At 39.5% G+C, this 25,848-nt stretch overlaps 1 protein-coding gene across 1 annotated transcript in view; it reads left to right on the top strand.

Moving 5' to 3' along the window:
- vamp2 (vesicle-associated membrane protein 2) overlaps positions 1–25,848 on the top strand; it is a 92,764-nt gene that overhangs the window by 50,828 nt on the left and 16,088 nt on the right. Inside the window, exon 2 of the mRNA XM_052018700.1 lies at positions 25,300–25,432. Coding sequence (XP_051874660.1) covers positions 25,300–25,432 — 133 coding nt within the window. The remainder of the gene's footprint in view (positions 1–25,299; positions 25,433–25,848) is intronic.

The raw sequence follows: 25,848 nt of genomic DNA, 5'->3' as shown, positions 1-25,848 counted from the left end.
TTCAACTAAAAAGGAATTAATAAAGACAGCGGATTTGTTTGGAAGTGCAGGATTTGATACAGATCTATCCATGGAAAGGTTTAGACAACAGTTAAAATCTCCACCCATAATCAGATTGTGTTCATTTAAATTAGGAAAAAATGCAAATAGATGTTTAAAAAATTCAGGGTGATCCACATTGGGTGCATAAACATTAACCATAACAACTTTTTTATTATGAAGCAGACCAGTGATTAATAAAAATCTACCATTTGGGTCTGATATTGTCTCATGATGAACAAACGAAATTGAGGAGTCTATAAAAATAGAAGCTCCTTTCACCTTTGCTTGTGAATTTGAATGGAACTGTTGACCCCTCCAAAATCTAAAAAAACGTTGATTATCTTTCTTCCTGATGTGAGTCTCCTGAGCAAGAATGATCTGAGCATTTAATCTATGAAAAACTTTAAAGATCTTCTTGCGCTTAAGCGAATTGTTTAAGCCGTTAACATTCCATGAAATAAAATTAATAGTCTTATCCATTTTAACAGATTAAAAAATATATGGTATGTAAATAGTATATACGGATCTTATCAACAGGAAGAAGTAAAAAAGTTCAAAGAGGAAGCGGATATGACAACAATTTAGAAAAAATTGTAGTTTAGCCCAGAAAAAAAACCCAAAAACAGCCCCGCCCCCCTCCCCCAACAGCCTGAAAACTGGCCAATAGACAGCCAGAAAGCTACCCTCTAATTGATTTAACCCCAATTCTATTGGTGGTGGTAGTCCAAATTAACAAATATATAAACCACTCATGTTTAGACTAAGAATGAACAAGATAACCCAAACAGAAATATTGAACTAACAACAAAGTTGTGGAATTAAAACAGAGCCAAAGGGCATTATCAGTCAACATTTAAAGAATACAGTTTAATAATTATTTCAGAAAGAAAGCAAACGATCAGTCATTGGTTAAATTCTTAATTATAATAAAAACAAAACATTAAAAATATTAAAAGAAGAGAAAAGAGAGGTTTAAATCTAAAAATTAATTAGATAATAAAGCTAGTAAGTCATAAATCAAAGGAAAAACTGTATCTCTTCCGCATTTCTTAGCTTTTAAAATTAAAAGCTAGTTCAAAAGAAATCGCTCGGCTTCTTGAATAGATTTAAACCATTTACAAGATTTATCAGGCAGTGTAATTCGCAGGCTTGCTGGGAATAATAATGCAGGATGATAATTGCTTTGATAGAGACGAGCCATAATTGGTTTGTAGGTCAGCCTTTCTTTCATAACTTCTGGGACGTAATCTTCAACTATTCGAAACTTCCATTGTTTAAATTGAATCATTCCACGTCGACAAGCAGTATGAATCAAGAGCTCCTTGATGCTGACAAAATGAAATCTCAAAATTACTGGCTGAGCAGGTGCAGAGCAGGCTTGATCCAGAGCAGGTTTGAATCTTAATGCTCTATGAGCTCTGTCCAGAATGGGGTCAGCAGGGAACATATCGGAACCGAACACATCGACCAAAAGTTTAGAAAAGAATTCCGTAGGGTTACCAGTCTCGGTGTCTTCTGGAAAATTGATGATTCTTAAATTTTTCCTCCTGCTGTGTCCTTCCAGGTCGATGATCCTCTGTTGTTGCTTTTCCAGGTTTTGCTTGATCATAATTAAGGCTTTTTCAAGTGAATGAAGTTTGGCATCTCTCTCTTTACCAGCTTGGTCAAGTTCAGCAATTGATTGCATTTGTTTGGCATTCTCCTGGATAAGAGTATTTTGTTTTTCTTCAAAGTCCTGTAAAATGGACTTCAATTCGGCAAAGCTCCGGTCAAACTTTCTATCCAGATTAGAAATAGCTTCCAAAGTAGGTTGGTCTCCATTACCTTTACCATTAGCTGACGCTTTAGATCTGGTGTTCATTTTAACAGTTAAAAATCAAAATTAAACTTGTGCCAGTATTGTAAAAGACTTACTAAAGAGTGGTAAATAATAGATTGAAAAGTGCTTGGACCAAAGCCAAGTTGTGACTTAGTCCATTGAGCACCACCAACAGACTACCGGGAATTCCTAACATTAATGTAGGGGTTAATCCTTTCTGAATGTGATTTATTGTCAGTTTTTAAACCTGTAATATTTCCTTGAAATTTTGTTCAGCTACCCGCTATTTCACCAGTGACCAAATGCTATTTATAACTGATGAATTCATTTATTATGATGAATTTATCAGAGGTACTTAATTTATGCTTGTGAATTATTTCATTTAAATAATTTCTCATTAGAATTCTGGAAAGAGCAATCAAGAGCAGTGTTGCTAATTTGTTCTTCATGGATCTTACTATAGAGGAAATCCATCTATAAAGCAAATATACTCTTATAGAGGGAAAAATTGGAAAAAGGAGAAAAAACCTGGAAGTTAGGAGCAATTGACAAGGGAAAGCCAATTGTTTCTGTGTCCCTGGATTTTGGGATTGGATTCTGCCAGTTTAATGGATTGGGCTGCAGCACCACTCCATGGCTCCAAACCAAGACGGGGCCTTTGCCAGTCTGGAACTTGAGTTTCCCAAATTATCATTCTTTCCATGTTCTCCAGAATTCTGCACATATCCAATTCCAACAGTGTGTCATGGAAAGGAAAATTAAACTTGGCAATTTAAGGGTTGGATCATATAGTTCCATTAAATATATCACATCTGTTGTTAGCCCATCAGTAAATTCATTGATGGTAAAATCTATTTCAGTCAAGCAATACTTTACCTTCTTCCTTGGTTTCCTTTGCAAAACAATCCTTTTCTGGTGTCTTGTTTTAGTGAACACCTGCATCTGATGTTATCCATCGGATGAAGTCTCCTAACATTCTTGTTCATCTGACACCTGCGTGCTGTGGCCATCAGTCTGTATACCCAGCCCTGGAAGCAATGGATGCCTCTGTAGGATTCTCCTCCAATCCTGCATCCCTGGGGAGACAAACTGATCCTGCTGACAAATTCATTGCCATTGCCTAAAGGGAGGCAAACTTCCTAGAGCATGCAATTGGCAAGTTAAAGAGTAAGGAAAGCTAACTCCATTGAAGTTCTCCTGATAAAATGCATGGGACATGATCTTGTCACAAACAATGCTCTGTTTTGTCAAAATGGAGACACAAGAGACCAAGAATGCTGGAATCTGGAGCAACAAACAATCTGCTGTAGGATCTCAGCAGGTCAAGCAGCATCTGTGGATAGAATGGACTTGTCAAGGTTTTGGGTCGAGTCCCTCTATCAGGACTGATGAAGGATTTCAACCCAAAACGTCAACAATTCCTTTCACCCCACAGATATTGCTCAACCTCTTGACTTCGGCAAATTCTTTGTTGCTCTGCTTTTTTGAGTTTTCACAGCAACAATATTAATCCAGCCACTGACTTGTCAGATTATGTTATAGCCCAAGCAAGAGACCGCAAGGATGACCATATCACCCATGACTTGACAGGTCCTAATGACTGCTGGACTGACCATCAGCTAATCCACTCCATTATTTTCATAAATAATGGGAACAGAATTGTGACTAGAAGAAAATCAATGTCAAAAGTTTCAAGGACTCCACAAAGAAAATGCCGCTCTTCAGTCAGACCCTTACAGACAACCTGGTAGCTCCCAATCAAGAAGAGCCACAGAGTTTCTGAAGGGCCTCACCTGCTCTGAAGTCTGCCACAATTAACACCTGGAAAAAACTCTTTGCTTCTCTATTGGAAAACACAGGGTTGATTCGGTGACCAGGAGTTCTAGGAACTAATTAACCACAAATGCAAAGCATTCTTGGATTGGAAAGTCCATTTCCTTTCAAAGGAGGGGTGGGGGGGGGAATATCTACAGAAATCTGAAAGATGAGGGCCATCAAAAAATGTGTGACCTGAAGAACAGGTGGTTGGTGGAAAGAACATAGGAGGTCTGGCAGTCAGCTGATTTCTTGGATGTCTCAGTGTTGTCAAGACCATTGACAGTCCACCCAAGGACTCTGCCCACTGGAAGCCAGGAATGAAGAGGAGCTTAGCAAGGACAGAGAGACAATTAGACTCTGTTGAAAAGAGCACTTTGAAGAACTCTTAATTCATATTTTCTTACAAAGTGAGAGGCCATTTCAGTCTATGGCAGTTCATAGAGCAATTCCATCCTCCCCATTAATTTTACCTGTAACCTGTACTCCTCACATTCCAATCTCTTCCCACACCTCCATATTCTACCACTCACTGACACACTTGAGTCAATTTAAAGAGGTCCATTAACCACCAATAAGCACATCTTTGGGACATGGGAGGGAACCAGTTGACTTGGGAGAAACCCATGCGGAAATGGAAAGAGCGTCCAAACTCCACACAGGAAGCACTGGAAATCAGGACTGAACCCAGGTCAGTGGAGTTGTGAGACCAGCTCTATTAGCTGCGCCACTCTGCCACCCTGCCACCCTTTAATTAACCTTGTACTCTGCCTTGGAGTTTGTCCTTCCAAAATGTACCACCTCACACTTCTCCGGATCGAACTCCATCTGCCACTTCTCAGCCCAGCTCTGCATCCTATCAATGTCCCTCTGCAATCTTCGACAGTCCTCCACACTATCCACAACACCACCAACCTTTGTGTCGTCTGCAAACTTGCCAACCCACCCTTCTACCCCCTCATCTAAGTCATTAATAAAAATCATGAAAAGTAGAGCTCCCAGAATCAATCCTTGTGGGACACCGCTAGTCACAGCCCTCCAATCTGAATGTACTCCCTCCACCACAACCCTATGCTTTCTACAGGCAAGCCAATTCTGAATCCACATGGCCAAGCTTCCCTGGATCCCATGCCCTCTGACCTTCTGAAGAAGTCTACCATGTGGAACCTTGTCAAATGCCTTACTAAAATCCATGTAGACCACATCTACTGCACTACCCTCATCAATCTGTCTGGTCACCTCAAAGAACACTATCCGGCTTGTGAGACATGATCTGCCCTTCACAAATTATGCTGGCTGTCTCCAAATGCCCATAGATCCTATCTCTAAGAATCCTTTCCAACAGCTTGCCCACCACAGCTCCCTCGCCTCGCAGAGCAGCCTGGGGTATATTCCGTCAGGCCCTGAGGGCTTATCTGTCCTAATGTTTTCTAACAGCCTCAACACATCCTCTCTCTTGATATCAACATGCTCTAGAACATTAACCTTACCAAAACTGTATTCAGTGTCATCAAGGTCCCTCTCCTTGGTGAATACTGAAGAAAAGTATTCATTGAGGACCTCACCCACTTCCACAGCTTCCAGGCACATCTTTCCACCTTTATCCCTAATCGGACCTACCTTTACTCTCATCATCCTTCTGCTGTTCACATAAAGGAAAAATGCCTTGAGGGTTTTCCTTAACCCTACTCGCCAAGGTCTTTTCATGTCCCCTTCTTGCTCTCCTCAGCCCCTTCTTAAGTTCCTTCCTTGCTACCCTATAATCCTCAAGAACCCTATCTGATCCCTGCTGCCTAAGCCTTATGTATGCTACCTTCTTCCTCCTAACTAGATGTTCCACCTCTCTTGTCACCCATGGTTCCTTCACCCTGCCATTCTTACTCTGCCTCACCGGGACAAATTTATCCCTAACATCCTGCAAGAGATCCCTGAACAACAACCACATCTCTATAGTACATTTGCCTTCAAAAATGTTATCCCAATTCACACTTGCATGTTCTAGCCTTATAGCCTCATAATTTGTCCTTCCCCAATTAAATATTTTCCTGTCCTCTTTGCTCCCATCCTAGTCCATGACAATGCTAAATGTTAGGGAGCAGTGGTCACTGTCCCCAAATGCTCACCCACTGAGAGATCTGTCACCTGACCCAGTTCATTACCTAATACTAGATCTAATATGGCATTCCCTCTAGTCGGCCTGTCCACATACTGTGACAGGAATCCGTCCTGGACACACTTAACAAACTCTGCCCCGTCTAAACCTTTGGTACTAAGCAGGTGCCAATCAATATTTGGGATAGAATTATCTGATATAGAAAAAATAGATTAAAAAAACCTACATACATGGACATTTCATGTTATTTCATTGTTTTAATGACATCAATCGAATCTCCCTATAATGTATATCTTCCTAGAGTCAAAGGACATCAGGATATCAGGTTAACCAAGGCTGTTAAATTTGGTATTAAGTTAACAATCTCTTTTGAACCATTTTCATTGCTTCCTGTAACCTTTTAGTGACCAAAACTCAACTCAGTATTCTAGATCAGGCTAAAGTGTTGTAACATGTATCTTGTTTAATGTTGATAGCCTTGGCTATACATTTCAGTGCAATTTTATGATAGCAGCACAGTACCAATTATGCACCCATGAAAACATCTGTACCCTTAGCCTATGTAAGCAGATGTGTAAATAGCTACAGCTCCCAATTCCTTCAGCACACACCAATAATTGACAACAGCATGAGATCCTTTTTTGTTCCAGGTTTTCCAGCCTGCATCCACTGACAGCCGTACTTTGATGTAATGGTAACTGAACATGGTCTGTTGGGTGCAAACTGATTCAAGACAGCCAGTTAAACATTCCCTGGAAGTTCCACAGAATCTCCCCTTCAGCTTTCCTTTTTATTGCTCCAATAAATCCTGTTATACCGGTGTAACAATCAGTGTATGGTGGAAAGGTGAAGATGTGTGCAGAAGGAATGCCAAAGCTGCAGGCTAAATGACTGAAGGTTTGGCTGCTACTGGTGGAACACAGGATGTGGTGGAATGCATGGATCCCAGAGTTTGGGTGGGGGGGACGGGTGGTGGTCTCAGAGCTTTTAAAGGGCAGAAGTGTCAAAACCACAGAGAGATTTGAAAACCAGGATGAGAAGTTTAAAGCCATGGCATTAGTCCCCAGGCAGGACTGCAACCATGGGCTGCACTGGACTTGGATGCAAGTTGGGATATGGTAACAAGACACTGAATGAGCTTGTTTATAAAAAATGGGAGATTGTTAAGGAACGCCGGAGAAGGTCTTAACAGCAGATGGGGAAATGCAGGGACATAGATGGTGGAACTTATGGAAGCAGGAGGTCATTTTGATTATGATGCAAAATGCCAATTTTGAAATAATACACATCAAAATCTAATCCCAAACTAATATACTCAAATCAACAATTCATTCATTTGTAATTAAGTGTACATCTTCCAAACAAGGTTAAAAATTAATATAATTAAATGCACATTAAATCAAATCGCTTCCTCCCACTCAAAGATGTTATAAATTAACATACTGTACTGTTGAATTGTCCCCCTTTGATTTTCTGATATGAGGGGTTCTTTAAAAATAGTGGTCCAGGTTAATTTCTTAAAAGTGGTCAGGACTCAAATGTTAGTGTTCTGATCTTCAACAAATTTATTGCCAAATGTGGAACTTCTGGTTCCTGTAGCATTCATTTTCTTGTTTTTTTTAATATATACCTGTACCTGCATTATCTTTGATGCACAAATTGCTGGCTGTGTGTGCTTTATGTTGAGGCAATTCTTCAGCAAATGCCTTTTCCCCTCAGCACCTCTGCTGCCTAGAGCTGCTTTATTAGCAGCAACCAACTTCAGTCATCATGGGAGTTCATATGGCAATGATGGATTAGAAGGGGGAAGAAAAGTTCAGGCAAGGCGCCAAAAGCAGATGTGCTTGCCTCTCAGGCACCTGGATTTCTCTTGGCCTCTTTCCAAGAGATGAGCTTCAGTCTCTGATACGCTTACTCAGGAATGCCCAAAGAGACCAGTTTCTCCTGTGTATATTTTGTGGAGGAGATGGTCTTGAAGTCACAGGATGTCATCTACTTCAACTAACAAACGAGATTGACCGTTGGGACCTCCCCACATAAATGCAGAAGTTTTCATGTAAATCTATTTTTACAAGCAAACTTATTAATCAGTCCACCAAGAACTATTGCAAAAAATAAATTACTGAGGCTCTGTTTGCCAAGGGGAATCATTTTTTTTTATCATTTTCACCCCCACGAAAACAAGGCTACGATCAGTGACTTTTGAAAATGGAGGGTCTCTTTGATGACAGGCATATGATCATTATGGCTGTGAGTATTTCAGTATCAAATATAAACAGAAATGGCACTTGTTCAATAATGTGATGGTTGTTTCATAGAGAGGAACCATGCAACTGCACTGTACCCTTACAGCAATCGTAATGCCTTTATTTTGCATCACTCTGCATTCCCCAGGTAAATTGCATGGCTGGATCCCACGAGGCCAAATACCTAATACAGATACCAACTCAGGCTGCAAAAATGTCCGAACAGAGTTGCACTGAAACTCCCAGCTCCATCAAAGTTCAGTGACATGCACATCCAACGTACTCAAACAGGGAGTTCAGTATTCAAATAGGTCAAGGGAATTGAGGTTGTAATGCCTTGACAAGAATTTTCAGAGGTCTGTAGCAAGATTATATAAACTGCATGGATGAACAGCAGGGAACCATCCTGCAGTAATAAAAGGTGGGGAGAGGACTTGAGAAATCATTGAGGATTAAAGTGACTAGCTCCTCATTAATAGCCTATTTGTTTAATTCTATAATACATATAGATAATGTATCTAATTTACAGATTCATAATGGCTAACCTGATGATGTTTATTATAACCTATGGTTGGATTGTATGCATAATTAATTATCAAACTCTAGTTGAAAGAGTGTCACATAAAAGGTCACACCAGCCCAGGCTAATTAATAAAAATGTTTCCTACCGCAAACATTAATCTGTTAATCATGACACTAACTCATCTTCAGCCTTTATTTCAATCATTCAAATACCCACACAAAATCATGTTTAATCTTTCAAGCCAATTTCTTGTATCATTAATATTTGATGGACATATTTCTCCAGTAATGGAAATTTGTTAAAACAAAAAAATGAAGATTGGTGAGAGATGCGCAAGCCCAAACCTCATTCAACTATAAAAGATTTCCTCTGTGTTGCATTGTTGAGGAGATTCTCTGTGACCACATCAAATATTCTGGATGCAGGCTGATTTGCTTCATATGTTCTTGACATTTGACAATTTGAATTGAAAAAAAAAATTTTGATAACAGGATTTAATCCAGGTACGGCAGGTTGCAAACTGTGAATCACATTTCCAGCTCTGTGGAAGAGAGAAATTGGTTTCTCTAGCCATGAAATTTGGCCCTGTAGGTGTGGAAGTTGGACCAGTTTTGCATAATAAGTGAGATGACTCAGTACATTTAGTTCAGGAAGCACATCCTTCTGCTAAAAATGATTAGTGTGTCTGACACATGATGGCCTGGAGCATGTAGATTTAGGTGCTGATGTAAATGTCAAGGCTTACAATTAACTTAATTAAAATTATTCCCACAGTGCAATAACTATCAAGCTGCTCCCTATAATCTATGCTAAAGATTAAGATAACATACCATGTAATGTTTGTCCTTACAGACTTCCATTTTTATGAAATGCCTTTGGAATTATGCATCATTTTAACTTCTCTGAAAAGATGTCTTTTCTGGAATAATATGTTATCTGTCCGTGGCAATCCCAATCAATCCCACCTTCAAAATTTGTTATCAATGACATGTCAACTGCAGACTAATTTACTGCATACTTATCCAAACTGTTAGGAACAGATGTAGAATATATGCCAAATCCAAGGAATCATGATAGTAAGGAGTTCTGAACATCTTCATTTTCCGTTTTATTTTCTGTAATGGAATTAAAAACTCTGCTTCAAGTTTAAGAATGCAATACAATGGCAAACTTTGAACTCCACCTTTCAATTAGAAAATGACACTTCTAAACATTGGTCAAATAGTCAGTGACTAATAATTGTTTGGTTACTAACCATATGTTAGCTGATGTTTCAGATTGAGATGAAAGTCTGACTATAGTAAGAATATCCAAATGCCTAAATCATATCTTAAAAGTATTTCCCTACTGCATAATCTACATCAGTCTCAAGCTTTGAGTAAAAGGTACCCTGTTTCATTTGAATATGCAATATGGGAGTGTAAAAGTGGTATCAACTTTAGTATAAAATGCAATTAAAGATTGTGAAATGAATTCATTCATAGTGTAAGAAATTACAATTTTAATAACTTCAGATATCTTACCATGTTTTAAACTATTTAAATTTTCATGACCAACTAAAGTGGAAAGTGGAAGGTTCAATATGAAGGCCAAAATATCTTCATGAATCTGGCAAGGTTCTCTGATCTGCATATTAGCTGGCATTCACGAGCTGAGTCCTCTGCCTTGTCAAACAAGTCCAGAGATTTAGGTACTAAAGCCTGGATGAGATGTAAAAGTTTATATTTGGTTGCCGATTAGCAGATACTATTTTGGCAGTCTATCGAGATGAAGTTATATACCATGAGTATTCCTGTAAGGTGCAGGGTTTTTTTTAATGATAGTAAAGATATATCTCATGGGTAAGAATTTCATCCGTAAGCAATAATCATGAGACAATATTCTCACTCTATCTTTTCTATTTATCAGACTTTGGAAGAGCTGTACCATTTACCTGATTTGTCTTTGTTGATTTAATGCAATTGATTTCTATGTGCGTCTGTTTTTGTGTAATAGAGTTCCATTTTTCCATTAGGTAAAGCCTGAACATACCAGCCTGTGGAGTGATGTATTTCGTACTGGAAAGGATATTAGGCAGTTCAAAATGATAGGGTAACAGTGGCAATTATTAGATTCATTGGTACATTATTCTTTTTTCACATAGCTATCCAAACCACATTGTCATTAAATCTGTTGGTACACTATCTCATCGCAATAAAACCTGTTGCAAGCTATCCTCCCTGTGTGAAATATGATGGCATCGTTTTCACACAGCATGTTGGCTTGCTATACTTTACAAAATTCTAGCAATCCAGATTTTGCTGGGATCTGCATAGAACTGCCAGTGTTTCTCCAAGCATGTGCCAGTACTTTCCAAAACTTGCACAGAAACATAGAAGTACATTCCACAGTGGAGCAGGAGCTTGTTGAGATTCCTCAATATTTGTATTTGAATTTGCTGTCAGATTCTGTGCCAGGTTAAACTCAGCTCTGTATCCATGAGCCCATTCATTTGAAAGGGATTCTTATGGTTGGAAGAATAGTTGCATTTTATTTGATTGTTTATGTTTTCTTTTAATGTTTTTATTCAAAATGTGTAATTAATTTTTGTCAAAAAATAGTAATTTCATTAATTTATTTTAATTTTAACACTATTGACAGGCGGCAAGGCTGCACTGGGCCTTGCTGGCTATCAATGACTTGCAGGGGAGCTTCAGGGACAGAGCTCCTTCTAGCCCTTAAGTGACTCATGTCACTGGAAACTGCTTCAGCTTTGCTGCTCAACTCCTTGGCTATCCAGTGAGTGATATCTGGCAAAGGCATGTTTGGATATTTTGGCTTGCATGTGGGCTGTGGAACCCCTTCAAGAAAATCCAGGATGTGGTTTTGCAAATTTCACTTCTTAACCATCTTTCCTATAATGACGATGATGGTCTAGAAATTAAAGTGTGTTGTGCATCAGGACCCAACAGCTTGTGTAGCATGTATTAAATGATTGCGCATTTCCCTATATGTAAAACACATGCGCTGGAGTAAGCCGAGTACATAAGAATCAAGTTTATTATCACTGACTTATATGACATGAAATTTGTTGTTTTGTGACAGCAGTACAGTGCAAAGACATAAATTACGATAAGTTAAAAAAAAATAAATAGGAAAAAAAAAGGAATAACAGGGAAGGGTTCATGGGTTCACAAACTGTTCAGAACTATATAGCAGTGAATTAAATCATTGTGCAATGTTGCCACATTTAAATCATGCATATCTTACACAGAAACAGTGCAGGTCATGCACAGATAAGCAGCCCTAACACAGGGAGCATTGTGTGTGATCTAAATAGTTGCGTCATTAACTACTTTGTGAGCGAATCCTTTAAAACAATAGTATAAGTGTAATAGCAGTTGAGTGACAGAGACTTGAATGATAATATTAAAGAAAATGCCCGTTGATAGAAAGTACGTACTGATGTATACGTATTGCACATGCATGTACCCTGGAAATGGAAGCTAAGAAAATACAAGGTATCGACCATTTTTATCATACATTTAACTTTAATGGATGTTTTGAAGAAATCATCAAGGATACATTATTTTAAGTATCCAATTCTTTCATTTTTTTTCTTATTTTAAATAAATATTACAGCATGCAATATAATTTTATCATAAATCATTTATCACAAACAAGTTAATAATTTTGAAATCTATAAAGCAGTTTGATGTAAAAGAAAAAAAGCTTTGTGATAACCTTCTTCTAATGAAATGAATGGGTTTTTTTGAGTTTTCCAAGGACAAATCAATTATAGCTTGTTTGAATGAGAGGAAAATGGAGGGATATGGGCATTCTGTACGTAGGAGGGATTAGCTATGTTGGCACAACATTGTGGGCCGAAGGGCCTGTTCTGTGCTGTGCTCTTCTATGTTCTAGTTCCCTCCCTAAACCCCTCCAACCCCTCCTTAACAACTCTCCCACATTTGATCACCATACCTGATTTCTCCACCATGGTCAGTTTATATTGAAACCCATGCAGCAACTTAAGATGCTTATCCAGTATTAAAGGCTCTGGATTTATAACTCATTGTGGCAAGTATCAGCCATTTTCCTAGACATAGCTAATCCTTCCTACCAACAGAATGCCCATATCCTTCTATTTTCCTCTCATTCATGTGCCCATTCAAGCCCCTCTTAAAAGCCCCCAATGAACTTGCCTCCACCACCCTATCAGGCAACACATTCCAGGCATCCACCACTCTCTGAGTAAAAAATTTACCCCTCGCATCTCTTCTGAACCTACCCCCTCTCACCTTAAATGCATGCCCTCTGGTATTGGATCGTTCAGTAATGGGAAAAAGATATTGCTTGTCCACCCTATCTATGCCCCTCATAATTTTTAAACACTCCCAACAGATCACCCCCCCAGCCTCCGCCACTCCATAGAAAAGAGTCCAAGTTTGTCCAGCCTCTCCTGATAGCACATGCCCTCTAATCCAGGCAGCATCCTGGTAAACCTCCTCTGCACCCTCTCTAAAACTTCAACATCCTTCCTATAGTGAGGTGACCAGAATTGCACGTAATAATTCTAGTTTAAAGGCTGAAAGCATTGCCACCAGTAGCAGAAAAAAGGGCGGGGGCTATTTTTTTTATTCTGTCCAAACAGCAGTTTTTAAAGGGATTTGTATTCTTTTTTTAAAAGCTTTTGTTTAAAAAAAAGTTACTTTATTAAATAAGCCAGCATCCCTACAGACACAATATACTGATTTTTCAATTCAACCTTTGTCTAAAATTTACCACATTCAGAAATCTGATACCATAGTGTATCAGTCTCAGTAATCAGCTTAACTTGAATCTGGGCATGAATGCCAGTGAACTGCACATAGCTACATGATTTTATATCAGAGAAAGGAGAACTATGTGACTATTTGCTTTCTTCCAATTGATCAGAACTGCCTTAATATAATGGGGTCAACAAGCAATTCCTGAATAAAATATTTTCATCAAGGCAAATGTTAATGAACATTTTGCTATCATTTCTACCCCATTCCTGAAAGTTGTTAAAGCAGCAATAGTAATTTTACTGATTGTATCAGACATGCAGACTACTGATGACTGGCATTATGAGAACATGCCTAAAATAAAACTAGGTCACAATCCAATAAATGCGTATCTTATATGCGCCAAACTTTGAGTGCAAACATAAGGGAATAATTCATAGCCTGACATCTATATTGTTACAAAAATGTGTTTATCCATTTGCATTTGTAAGCAGCAATAGACACCCAATGATTTACTTTCCTGTTTTATACAATCTACTCTGAAATAAGAAAACAAAGATCAATTTAAGGAAAGACTTCGGACCAGAATCCAAGCAATAGAAGAATTTAGTTGTGAAAGAATATTGGAAACCCCAAGTAGATCTTCATATATTGTAGGCAAAATATAAACTGTAAACTTTACTTTGACTCCACATCTCAAAGTTATGCATATTCAGTTCAACGATATCTGATATCTTTTCTCTCATATTGACAGTTCCTCAATAACCAGCATTCAGAGCAATAATAAGACACTCACTGGCAATGGAGCAAAATACCCTTCAATTCCAGGAGGACGCATGTCTTAGACCTTGCTAGATTCATCATTTTCCTACTGGGGATGTAAAACTTCAGACACTTCTCATTGAATCTGATATCTAGCTCTGACAGTAAAATATACTAGCATGTTACTACCCCCATTTCAAAGACATATGTTTACTCTGGAGGTTTTGGAGATTTTTGATAGGATTTATAAATTTAGGAACACTAGGAACCTTGATATTGTCTGCAAGGATTTTAACTACATAACTAAAGCATTAGCTGGGGGAAATTGTGAATAATTTGTATAGCTCATTAGTGAGGTCACCTTTGTTCAGCATCCACTTCTGGTTGCTAAGAGACAAGGGAGAAGTTCCAACTTGGGAAGTAGAGCAAAGAAGAGCCACAGGCTGATTTCTGTTTCAGATGTCTGATTATGAGAAAGATTAACAAAGCTTTGGCTTTGCAGACTGGGAAAGAGATATCGGTGAGATAATCTCACAGTTGGTGGTAAATAAAATGGTTAAGATTACAACGGTAGATCCAGAATGTTATTTGAATTGCGAGAGTAAGACAAAAGAACACGAGACTGAAGCTAGTCAAAGTAAAAAGAGATTCATACCAAGATTTTTTTTTCTAACACAACCCATTCCAAAGCCTTTGTTGAGCAGTGATGGGGAAAAAAAATTTGGTTTATTTGGTTTCAATCATGACAGGACTGAAAGGTACTCCTAAAATGCACCCTTCCTTTGTTACTCATTATTACCTTGAGATATTCTGAAAATGGCCTTCATCTCTGTCTGTTGGTCTATTCTGGTCCTAATCATGGCATCATTCTTTTCTGCAAAAGGCATCGCATTACTTAAGGATTGACTGCTGTGCTGAATTATTATTTTTTCCCAGCTGCCAGCAGAAACACAAAAGATTTCAACTACTTCCTGACAAAACTATTTGCTCCATATTCCACTGATCAATACTTCATACCCTTGCTGAATGCCATCAATCAGACATCAGTTTTTCTAAGACCTTTTTTAAACCACAAGTGATAATTGTATTTTGGTGGTAAATTGCATCTGGCTCAACAGACTGTCATGTGATGGTGAGTCATTAACTGCAGGTTATTGGTTGTCAGGTTGCTAAGGATTTATGAGTGCTCTCAGATGTGACAGATTTTGCAAAGGCATCAGAGTGATCTTTAAAAGAAAGTTCTCAATTGCAGGCATATTTTCACTGCAGTAATTATATTAACAGATATTGTATTGGGAAATATTTTTTCTAATGCCAATCAAGTGCTTAAATATATGCTTATCTAAAATTTAAAGGTAGCACTGACAAAGTTTGTCCCTATTTTATTGTTCCATTTATTACCTGTATTTCTGCTAATATTAATGTAGAATGCCTTTGTCAAGATAAATCCATAGCAATATTTCAAAATTAGTAATGACAGCAATCAAATGCACTTCCATTAAAATGAAGGAAATTGTTCTAAATATTGGCATGACATCAGATCTTCTTGTAGGTTTTACACTGATAGCCTTTTGGAAAGATGTCCAATCATTTCTGGATGGTGAAAATATTTATGATGAGATTCACATTCTCTCAATGCAAAGTGTATTATGCCGTACTGGTAAATATTTGTTTGATTTTATAACCTGGTGTTTTGCATTGTTTGGGTAATGAGAGTGAAAGTAGAATTTGTATTTTTGTTCAGTTGTGGTTGGTGGTGGTGATTAGGGAGCTGGAGGCTTGTCTAGGGTGGGAGGGCAAGGGGTCACTAAGTGGAAGGCACGTGACCAATGGTTGGGAGTGAGGATCTGTGGATGTTTTGTGGTGCTTATGTGGGTGATCTCTGCCAGGATAGGTGGAGTCAGGTCAGTGGAGGAATTAGGTGATTAGTTGATCGGGCTTGAGGGAGACATTCCTAGCCAGGTAGTGTCAGGTGAATGTTATGAGGAACCTCCTCCGGGGTCTGTGGACATTTGTCCCCTTTGTGCATCTGCTGCATGGTGGCATGCAAGCTGTGACTCCACAACAGATCCAATGCAGACTGATGTCAAGCAAGGCTGCATAATCGCCCCAACACTTTCCTCAATATTCTTTGCTGCAACAATATCCCTCACCATCAACAAACTTTCCATCTCAGTGCTGAACTACAAAATTAATGAGACACAGTCCAGTCTCCACCTCCACTCCAAAATTTAAGTAATTCCAATATCAGTCTTCGAGCTGTAGGACACAGATGATGCTTGCACATCTGCATATTCGAAGGGTGAACTCCAAGCCATTGCAGACTCATTCAATGAGCATACAAGAAAATGGGCTGACACTAAACACCCCCCAAAACTAAACCCCTCTTCCAGCCTGCCCCCACTATAAAAGTCCACAATAAGACCCTAGAATATGCCGACTGCTTCTCATATCTTGGAATCATCTCCTGAATGAGGCAGATATCAGTGATGGAAAATCACCGTTGCCTTCAGTGCACCAGCACAGTCTTTGGCCCATCTGAGGCAGAGTGTTTGAAGGTTAAGATGGTAACCCTGACATAAAGCCCATTGTCTATAGGGCAGAGATCCTGAATGCTTCTGAGATGTGAGCAATCTACAGCACGCACCTCAAAGTACCACAGAGAAACCATCAACACTATTGTTGCAAAATCCTCCAAATCCATTGACAGGATAAGTAACCAACATCAACATCCTCTCCTAGGCCAACATACCCAGCATTGTAGTCCTAATTGCATATAATTGACGCCTGTGACCCAGAACAGATTCTCAAAACAGGCATTCTACTCCATGCTTAGTGTAACCAGATAGACAGACAAGGATATTCTCAAAGTCTCCTTGGGAAAAAATGTAACATCCTTACCAGCTCCTGGGGATCATTGCCCCATGACAACTTGAAATGGAGAAAGAGCTTTTGGGATGGCTTTGAGAACCTTGAATCCCTTCATCAGGAGCAGAAAGAAGCCCAGTGCCAATGATGGAAGGAACTCATCGCCTCATGGATGAACCTACCCTCCTGCCCCACCTGTGATTCCACACTGGTCGCATCAACCCTTTCAGAACCCATGGAACTGGAGTTGTCCTTGGCCCCAAGGGACAAGTCGAAGAAGAAAAGGAATGTTGCAAATCTTACCCCTGCCGAGTGGTTTTATGAAGCAATGGAATGCATTCACAGGTGGCAGTAGAGATTTCCAGTATGAAGCAATGGAATGCATTCACAGGTGGCAGTATAGATGGTGCTACTTGTTACTGTAAATAACAAATTTAATTTTTTCAGTGATTCATATTGGTTTGGACAGAATGGGCAAAGAAAATTAATAATTTTCTTGGGTGGCATTCAATGCACAAGATTTGTATTCTGCTTCATATCCCAGTTTCAGCCATCTGTCCTTGCATCTTCTGTATACCTCATTTAGATTTTAACTGGAACTGTCATTGCCAAGTAGCCTCATAAATAAATGACTCCTGCCACAAATAATTTTACAAACATAATAAAACATGCATTTTTTTAGGGTGACATGTGTGCAGCTTTACATTCAGAGGCCAGAAGCTACAAGGTTCAAATACATGTATTTAAGGTGAGAGTTTAAAGGAGTTTTAAGGTAAGGAAAGTTTAAAGGAGATGTGTGGCAAGTTTTTTTTTTACACAGAGTTGTAGGTGCCTGGAAAGTGCTGCCAGGGGTGGTGGTGGAAGCAGATACGATAGTGGCATTTAAGAGGCTGTTAGATAGACGCACGAATATGCAGGGGATGGAGGGATATGGGTCATGTACAGGCAGAAGAGATTTAGTTTAATTTGTTATTGTGTTCAGCACAACATCGAGGGCTGAAGGGTCTGTTCCTGTGCTGTATTGTTCCATGTTCATCTTGAACCAAGCCAAATCTGTGGCTACAACACTAATATTTCTAAAGAAAGTCAACATCAAAGGTCTCAAGGGCCTCAAAAGAAACTTCTTGTTGGACAGAGCTCACTGACAATTTGGTGACTCCAGGCCAACAGGAGCCATAGAGTGTCCACAGGAGCTGAACTTCCCTGAAAACCACCATTATTAGCACCTTTGAAGAGTCTCTTGGTCTCTCTACCAGAAAACACCAGGATTGTTTTGATGAGAACAGTCAGGAGATCCAGGAGCTAATTAACTGCATTCTTGGATTGGAACTTTTGCCATACCTCGAGGGGGGAGAAAATAGCTCCACAGGTACCCAAAGGGTAAAGTCCTATGAAGAATTTGTAACTGTAGAATAGATGGTGATTGGAAAGAGTGCAGGAGATCAGGCAACTCGCTAAGGACTATGACATGTAAGAACTCATCAACGCTGTCAAGACCATAAATGGTGCAACACAGAAGGGACTATCTTACTGCATGCCAGAAACAGATCAAAACATCAAGGACAGAGGTGAGGTGGGGGTGGTGGTGGTGGTAGTCAGCACCTGCTGAAAGGAAAATTTCTCAGAACTCCTCAACAGAGATATTGTCATTAACATTAGGGCTCCTTACTCCATCTCACCACATAATATCCAGTCTAGCCTCTCCACCACCCCGGACCAAGAAGAAATTAGAAGAAGCCAATTGAGGTCTCTGGAGGAGACATTTCTGATGGAGACCTAAAACTTGGTGGAGAGGAACTTCAGACACAAATTCACAGCCTCATCATCCTCATCTTGAGGAGGAGGACCAGCCAGAACACCTTGGAAATGCTGTTGTCATCACCACCTTCACCATAGAAAACAAATACAGAGGGGACTCCCTGCTCTCCACCACAGGGAATGTCACCACTCCTCCTCCTAGTGGCCAGTGAGCTGGTTCCCAAATGCAGTGTGGGTTCTGTCCATCTGAAGGCAACATAGACATTATTTTCACCACGAAACAAGCACTTGAAAAATACAGGGAGCAGCATCAACCACTGTAGAAGGCCCCTTGGAGTTTACAAGAAGCTTTGACTCTGTCAATCGAGAATGAAGTGGAGAATCCTTCTCAAATTTGGCTGCTGCTCCAAATTCATCTCCATTCCATGCCTGTTAGATGCAAGCTATGATTCTAACCAATTGCTCCCATTTCATAATTATCACATCCACTACATCAGACAAGCAATAACCCACAGCAACAAACAAGGTGCTGGAGGAACTCAGTGGGTCAGGCAGCATCTATGGAGGGAAATGGACAGCTGACATCTCGGGTCAAGACCCTTCATTTGGACTGGAATATAGAGGGGAGATGGCCAGTTTGAAAGGTTGAAGGGAAGGAGTGGAGCAAGAGCTGGCAAGCGATAGATGGATCCAGGTGAGGAGGAGATGGAGGAGGGGAGAGTGGATATTGCAATAGAAGCTGGGAAGTGATAGATGGAAGAGACAAAGGATTGTAGATAATGGAATCTGATAGGAGAGGAAGGTGGAGCATGGAATCAAGTGAGAGAGGTGGGGAGGGCAGATGGGAACAGGTGGGAGGGAGGGGAACAGGTGGGCGGAGCGTGTAGATGGAGTGGGTGGAGGAGACACAAGAGACTGCAGATGCTGGAATCTGGAGCAACTTACAAGATGCTAGAGGAACTCAATGGGTCAGGCAGCATCTGTAGAGGGAAATGGACAGTCACCGTTTTGGGTCGAGACCCTTCATCTGGATTGAAAGGTAACCCAGCATTTGTCTACGGTTTATTTTGCACTAAACTAAAATCTGTGATAGAAATCAGACTTTTATGTGTGATTACGACTGGTTAGTGGGTCCATTGCTTTGGGAATTCCAACATCAGCCATTTGGAAAATGTTACTGAAGACAATTCGCGCTTAATGAATTGGAGACTGAGCAAATTGAGAAAGAAGTATATGTGTAGTTGTGAATATAGGGCTTGTACTAAAGCTGAATTAATAATAAATGTGATCAATTGCAGAAATACTTTAAATGTTTTTATATATTTTGCAGGTTAATTAATTCATCCAAACAAACTGCCACATGCAATTCCCTTGACATGGTAATTAGGGCATCATGAAGAATATGGCATATCCTGGAAAGGGTGTTGTGTGGGTTGAGAGTGTTTCATCACCTCAGCTGCCTGCTTGTCAAAAAGGGCTTTAGCATAAATGGATTAAGATCTCACCTTGGTTTCCTCTCCTTACCTACATTGCTGCTTTGAGCATCTGGAGTGACAGTTTTCATGAAGTAATGTGTAGGTGGAGCTCCACTGGATCGGTTTTGTGAGACTGCCTCCTGCGTCTGTTGTTTACTGCTGGAACCCACATGCAGTGGGAGATTTGTAAAGGTCTCACTCTAATATATAACCAAGCCAGCTAATTAGTTTCCTTGTTGCATCTACTGAAATTTGTGTAACTGTCCTTTAAGTTATTCCCAAGTGGGTGGGAACAAGCAAGGAGCAGCTGCCGGCAGTTAAATGAAGGCCTGTCGCTTCCTTTGTGCAGTGTTGAATGAAGCAAGTTTTATAGCTAAATGGGATCTTCTCAAAAAAACTGTTGCTTTGAGCCACATGCTCAACTGTTTCATGGCTGAACAAAGCTTTCTGATCTCTGAGCCCACAGCAGAAACACTGTTCAAAGATGACGATTCACTACAGGGGCCCAGATGGTCAAAGTTTTCCGCCATTAGAGTTGGTCTGATGTTTGCTAGAAAATGAAATGGAAATGAGGAAATCGGTGTCCAACTGTTGTATTCACTTCAAGCACTGTGCATGCCCAGTAATTCACAGAAATAGTCCTGTTGTTTTGCATGACAGTTAAATGCTGGCAAATTAGAACATACGGATTTGCATGAGTACATCACTTACATGAGAGAATATTTTGATCAGTAAGTCAGCAGCTAATTGCTGGAATTCAAGTTTCTGACCTGGAGCACAACAGTGATCATTGTGGTCTTGGATAAAGGCATTACGTGGAGGCATGGTTTTTTGCCCCATTAGAAGGGATGAAAATATTGGCAGGGGCACTACACTGCTGTTGCTTTACCTCCTTAAAGCTCGAGTATTAATAAAGTCCTTGAAGAAGATTGAACATTCATTGTGTGGGAGATGGGAAAGAAGGAATCTGTGCAGAAAAGAATTATCAACTGAACTACATAAGGATTATGCGACCAGCTGATTAAAAACCTTGTCAATGTCATATGTTTAAAGTAACCTCTTAAAGGAGGAAGGAGAGGCAAAGATGGTTTGGCAGGGAAGTCCAGAGCTGAGGGCCTTTGTAGCTGCAGAGACACCTGTCAGCAGTGGGTGACCGTATTTGAAAAAAAGTGGTTGGTCAGAGTTAGAAGGCTGCATGTATGTCATGGGGTTGTAGAGCTGGAAGCCTTTAGAAAGTCAGACTATGGCCATGAATCTGAAACATGGTTGAGGATTTTAAAATTAAGGCATTGCTTAACCATGAGCCAGCCTAGGTCACTGAACATTGAAGTAATAGGTGAGTAGGTATGCACTCAATAATGCTTAACAAAGTGCCCCAGTCACTTATCACATGCTGCTTGCTTGAAGACTTGGCAATTGCACGTTGCACTCTTTTCAATATCTCAGCCACTAGAGTTGTTTGAAGAAAGGCAAGTTCTCTTTTGGCATCTATACCCTCTTCATTGATGGACACCACCTCTGAAAACATTGGGTTATTTTACAGAGGCTGAGCTGCCAGCAGAGGCCAACTAAATTGATGGTGTCACAATGTAGCCATATCTCCGACCCTCATTACCTTCAAGTGTGGATTGTCAGTGGAGGCTCCAGATTGGCCTGATTATTCAATCTGGAAAGATACTAGACCAGACTTGCATCAACACCTGATGCTGCTTCTCTTCCTTCACATGAATTACACCTCCAGCTGCTCATTCACTGTGGCTCATTCTCACTTGCTACCTGTTTCACACCCTGCTTTCAATTTTTCTTCCTACTCATTCCAAAGATCTTCACTTCCTTTGGTACAAACAACTTCTGTGCATTTTTACAGATAATAATTTAGAATTAAACTTTAAGCTTCTACATGCATTAGGAGCGGCAGAACACTTTTGAATAATCAGCCTTCTTGACTGCCAGTTCCATTTACTAATTTGTCATGAAGCACTTTCTCACTTGTAGTCAATGCTAGCAGTCATCAAGATGAAATAACTATCAGTGAAAGCTACCACATGCTATCAACCTTTATTTTATACTGGTTATCTATTAAATAATGTTGGTCCTATGCTTTTGCCTGTCAGCTGACACCCTCTGCACACTGTAGGTGCTCCCTTAAATCTCAGAAGACTTGTGTAATTACTCAGGCACAGAGACTTTATGTCGTATATCCATCTGATTAATTCTGCAATTCCCTCAGTAAAGTGGAGCAGCAACATTTCTGACAATAAAGACACACTCATGCATTCCCATTATAAGTCAATTGTTCTGAGGTTTCAAACCCACACTATCTAGAATAATCTAGCTTGAATGAAGTTTGGTCACACTGGGTGGATTCTGAAAGGAAGGGAAGATTTAAGAAGGCAACTTCAGAGCATCTAGCCTAGGTAAACAAATTCACAGCAACAAAACTAGAAGATCCCCATGATGCCAGAGTTATAAGAAGACAGGTATCTCAGGGTTGGAAAGCCAAAGGAGGGTACAGAGATAGGGAATGATGGGAATTTTAAGATGATAGACCAAGAGCCAACGTAGATTGTGAACATAAATAATTGTTCTCCTGTTCAGTTCTCCAGTAACAACTTTAGATGGAGTTGTTGAAAATGATTTGAAATGAAATTTGCTTACCTGTACTATTGTTTTCATATCTTGAAGAATTTAAGCAAAAAAAAGAATGATTAAAAGTTCTGACTTTGTGGTTTGAGTGACCTCTGGTGGAGTAATTTATATTGCTATGATTGTTTCAGAAAAAAATTAGGAATAGCTTGAAAGGCGGTGTGGCTGCTAACATGGATATATAAAGGAAGAGCCATCGATTCTTTCAGTAAAAGACCTCAGATTTAGCTTCATATTTTGACTCTCTGATATTTATCAAATGGTAGTTGCAATTCACAAATCAAATTATTTTCTTTCCACAGTAATGGGAATGGTTACACCAACATTCAAAATTGTTAAAAGAAGTGTGAACCAATCTGTACAAGTCTTGTCTTCTGAAATCTTGCTCAGATGTTTTTTCATCTCTTAATTCCCATGCTGCACATTGTGAGTTTCTATTAAGTTGGAGAGTCCTCTAGTGGTGTGCTTTATAATGATCATTTGGAGTATAATATTTTTCATTTTTTTTAAAGTAAAACTACCAAAGAGTTTACAAAGACATTTGGGCATGAGACAATCTTCAGACCATTCATCCCATCTGAACTTCTGTTAATTTTAAGAGAAGCCTGTCTCCTGTAAATAAATTAGGAGAAATAGGATTTAGTTATAAACTACATATTATCGAAAGAAGAAAATGTAAAACTAATCCACTAGTTGGTCAAAATGAATTAGTTGCAACTAATAATACTTTGTTGTGACGCAATATTACAGGTTGAACACTGTGGAGAGTCATGAAAATTAAGATATGTGGTAAGATCCCACTTTGATCCAGTTTGATTTGATCTATACCTGAGGAAACAGAGGAAATTATGACATCAGTGCCAGTGCCTGCAAGGGAGAAACAAATTGAAAAGACATTTCTGAGATATGGTTTTGAAACCAGCATAGACCTGCCTCATGCTATTGTTCTGGGATTGAGATTTACTGCATTGTTAGATAGAGCAGAAGGAAATTCATTGTGCATCTCTCTGGACTGGAGTGGGGTGCTCAGAGTTAACATACTAGGCTAACGATCTGTTGCAAAGATGGTTGGTAACACTTTGCACTTTTTGAGGGGGGGATTGATTCTCATTGGTGCTAAATGAGTAACCAATAGGTTGCAGCGATTTATTTTGATTTTCATCTTTTTTCCATGATGGCTTCATGAGTTTTACATCATGGTGGTGCATGCATGTAGGGGTTAAGTTACTAAATTAACAGCTAAAATTCTGGAGCATTGATACAGTGACATGAGTTCAAATTGCACTTAACAGCTGGGGAATTGAAATTCAACTAATTAAATGAATGAGGAATTTGAAAAGAAACACCTACTCTCAATAATGATATAATTACTGTTTTGTCATTAAGAACCCATCTGGTCACTAATGACCACCAGGGAAGGAAATCTGCCATCCTTATGTTGTCTAGCCCAGAAGTGACTCCAGACCCAGTAAAATGGTTTACTCCGCACTGCCTCCTTCAGTTAGGGGCGATTAAAGAAGGACAATAAGTGTTGTTCTTGCTAGGGATATCCACATCCATGAATACACAAATTTAAGAAAATATCATCCTCTGACATTCTTTACATGGAGGAAAGTATATGTGTGTGTGTATCTGTCCCAATTCAACCCCACCACCAGTAACTAAATGCTGATCTGATGAGTCAGGTTTGTGGACAGGATTTTTTAATACAAAAATAGCAGATGTGGATTTGGATAAACTGGTGTTTACCACTCTGAGTCGATTTATGTCTAAACATGTTTTAGCAGTAAGTTATCATTCGCTAATACAAAAAAGCATCGGACTCCATCTGTTTTTTTGTGTCTCAGACCATAGAATAGGAAGAACTGCAGAAATTTGTGCAAATCTACAAGTAGTACCAATGAGCCTGGTTATTCACCACTATATTTATTTGAACTGTTTGGACTGCCTTAAATAATATCATATGCTCCTTCCTCCCCTATCTTTCTCTCCCTTTCTCTCTCTCTTGCTGTCTGTTTCTTTCTCTCCCTCTCATTAATCTTGTTCCAACTCCAAAAATTATAGGACTCTCAAAATAAAACAAATTAATGCAGGGAGCTAAGTGCCTATCCCTCTTTTAAAAAGAAGAGGACCTCTTTGGAGTCAACCTCTAGAACTGAAATCTGCTTTTTAGAAATCCAAAATCAGCAGGCCAAGTCAGTGATGAATCTATTTTGTTATGAGAAATATGGGGCACAGATCCCCAGATGATTGCGGATTTCAGCATGGAAGCCTGTAATAATTCTGTCTTCTCTAAGTTTTATTCTTACTCGAACCTGCACTGCGGCTTCTCGTTTGCCCCGCACATTTACCAATCCTGCACTATGCAAAACTTTTTTTGTAATACAGTGTGAATGGTGGGACTTCAATGTACATTTGATATGCTTAGTAAAAAGTTTTTGTTTTGTTTTGTCAGTAAGAGTTTTTCTTTGCTTTGACTTGTAGGTCAGCCCCAAGCCAAGCTGCTGCTCCTGCTGCAGGAGGACCTCCTGGGGCACCTGGAGATGGAGGACCAACCCCACCAGTTAACACAACCAGCAACAGAAGGCTGCAGCAAACACAGGCTCAAGTCGATGAGGTATTTACTATCCATTGTGGTAAGGGTCAAGAAAAGAAAGCATATATCCAATGGCATTTGATCAAACTGATAGAAAATATGGTGCACATTTCTTGGAAATATACTTATCTTTTTTGATAAATAAAAGTGCTATTCTCAGGTAATTGTTTTCTTAAGTAGCAAAAGGAAGTTGTAGAAATCATTTGAATGTGGGCATTCCCAAGGTACACCTGAGACAATGGAAAAATTGTACAATTACTTGGAAATAACATGATATCGTACAATGAATTTTCCATATCCTTGCAAGTGAGGCTGCGGTGCCATTGTGTGAGAGTTCAGGATAAACCAAAACAGATCTTGTAGTAGTTGTTAAACACTATAATTTTTAATGCGGCCTAGAAGTAGGTCACCTCATCATATCAGGAGAAAAGTTCATC

This window comes from Pristis pectinata, chromosome 6 (assembly GCF_009764475.1).
Source record: "Pristis pectinata isolate sPriPec2 chromosome 6, sPriPec2.1.pri, whole genome shotgun sequence".
Classification (NCBI taxonomy): Eukaryota; Metazoa; Chordata; class Chondrichthyes; order Rhinopristiformes; family Pristidae; genus Pristis; species Pristis pectinata.
Note: the sequence above shows the minus strand (reverse complement) of the source record. Positions and strands in the feature narration are given on the sequence as shown.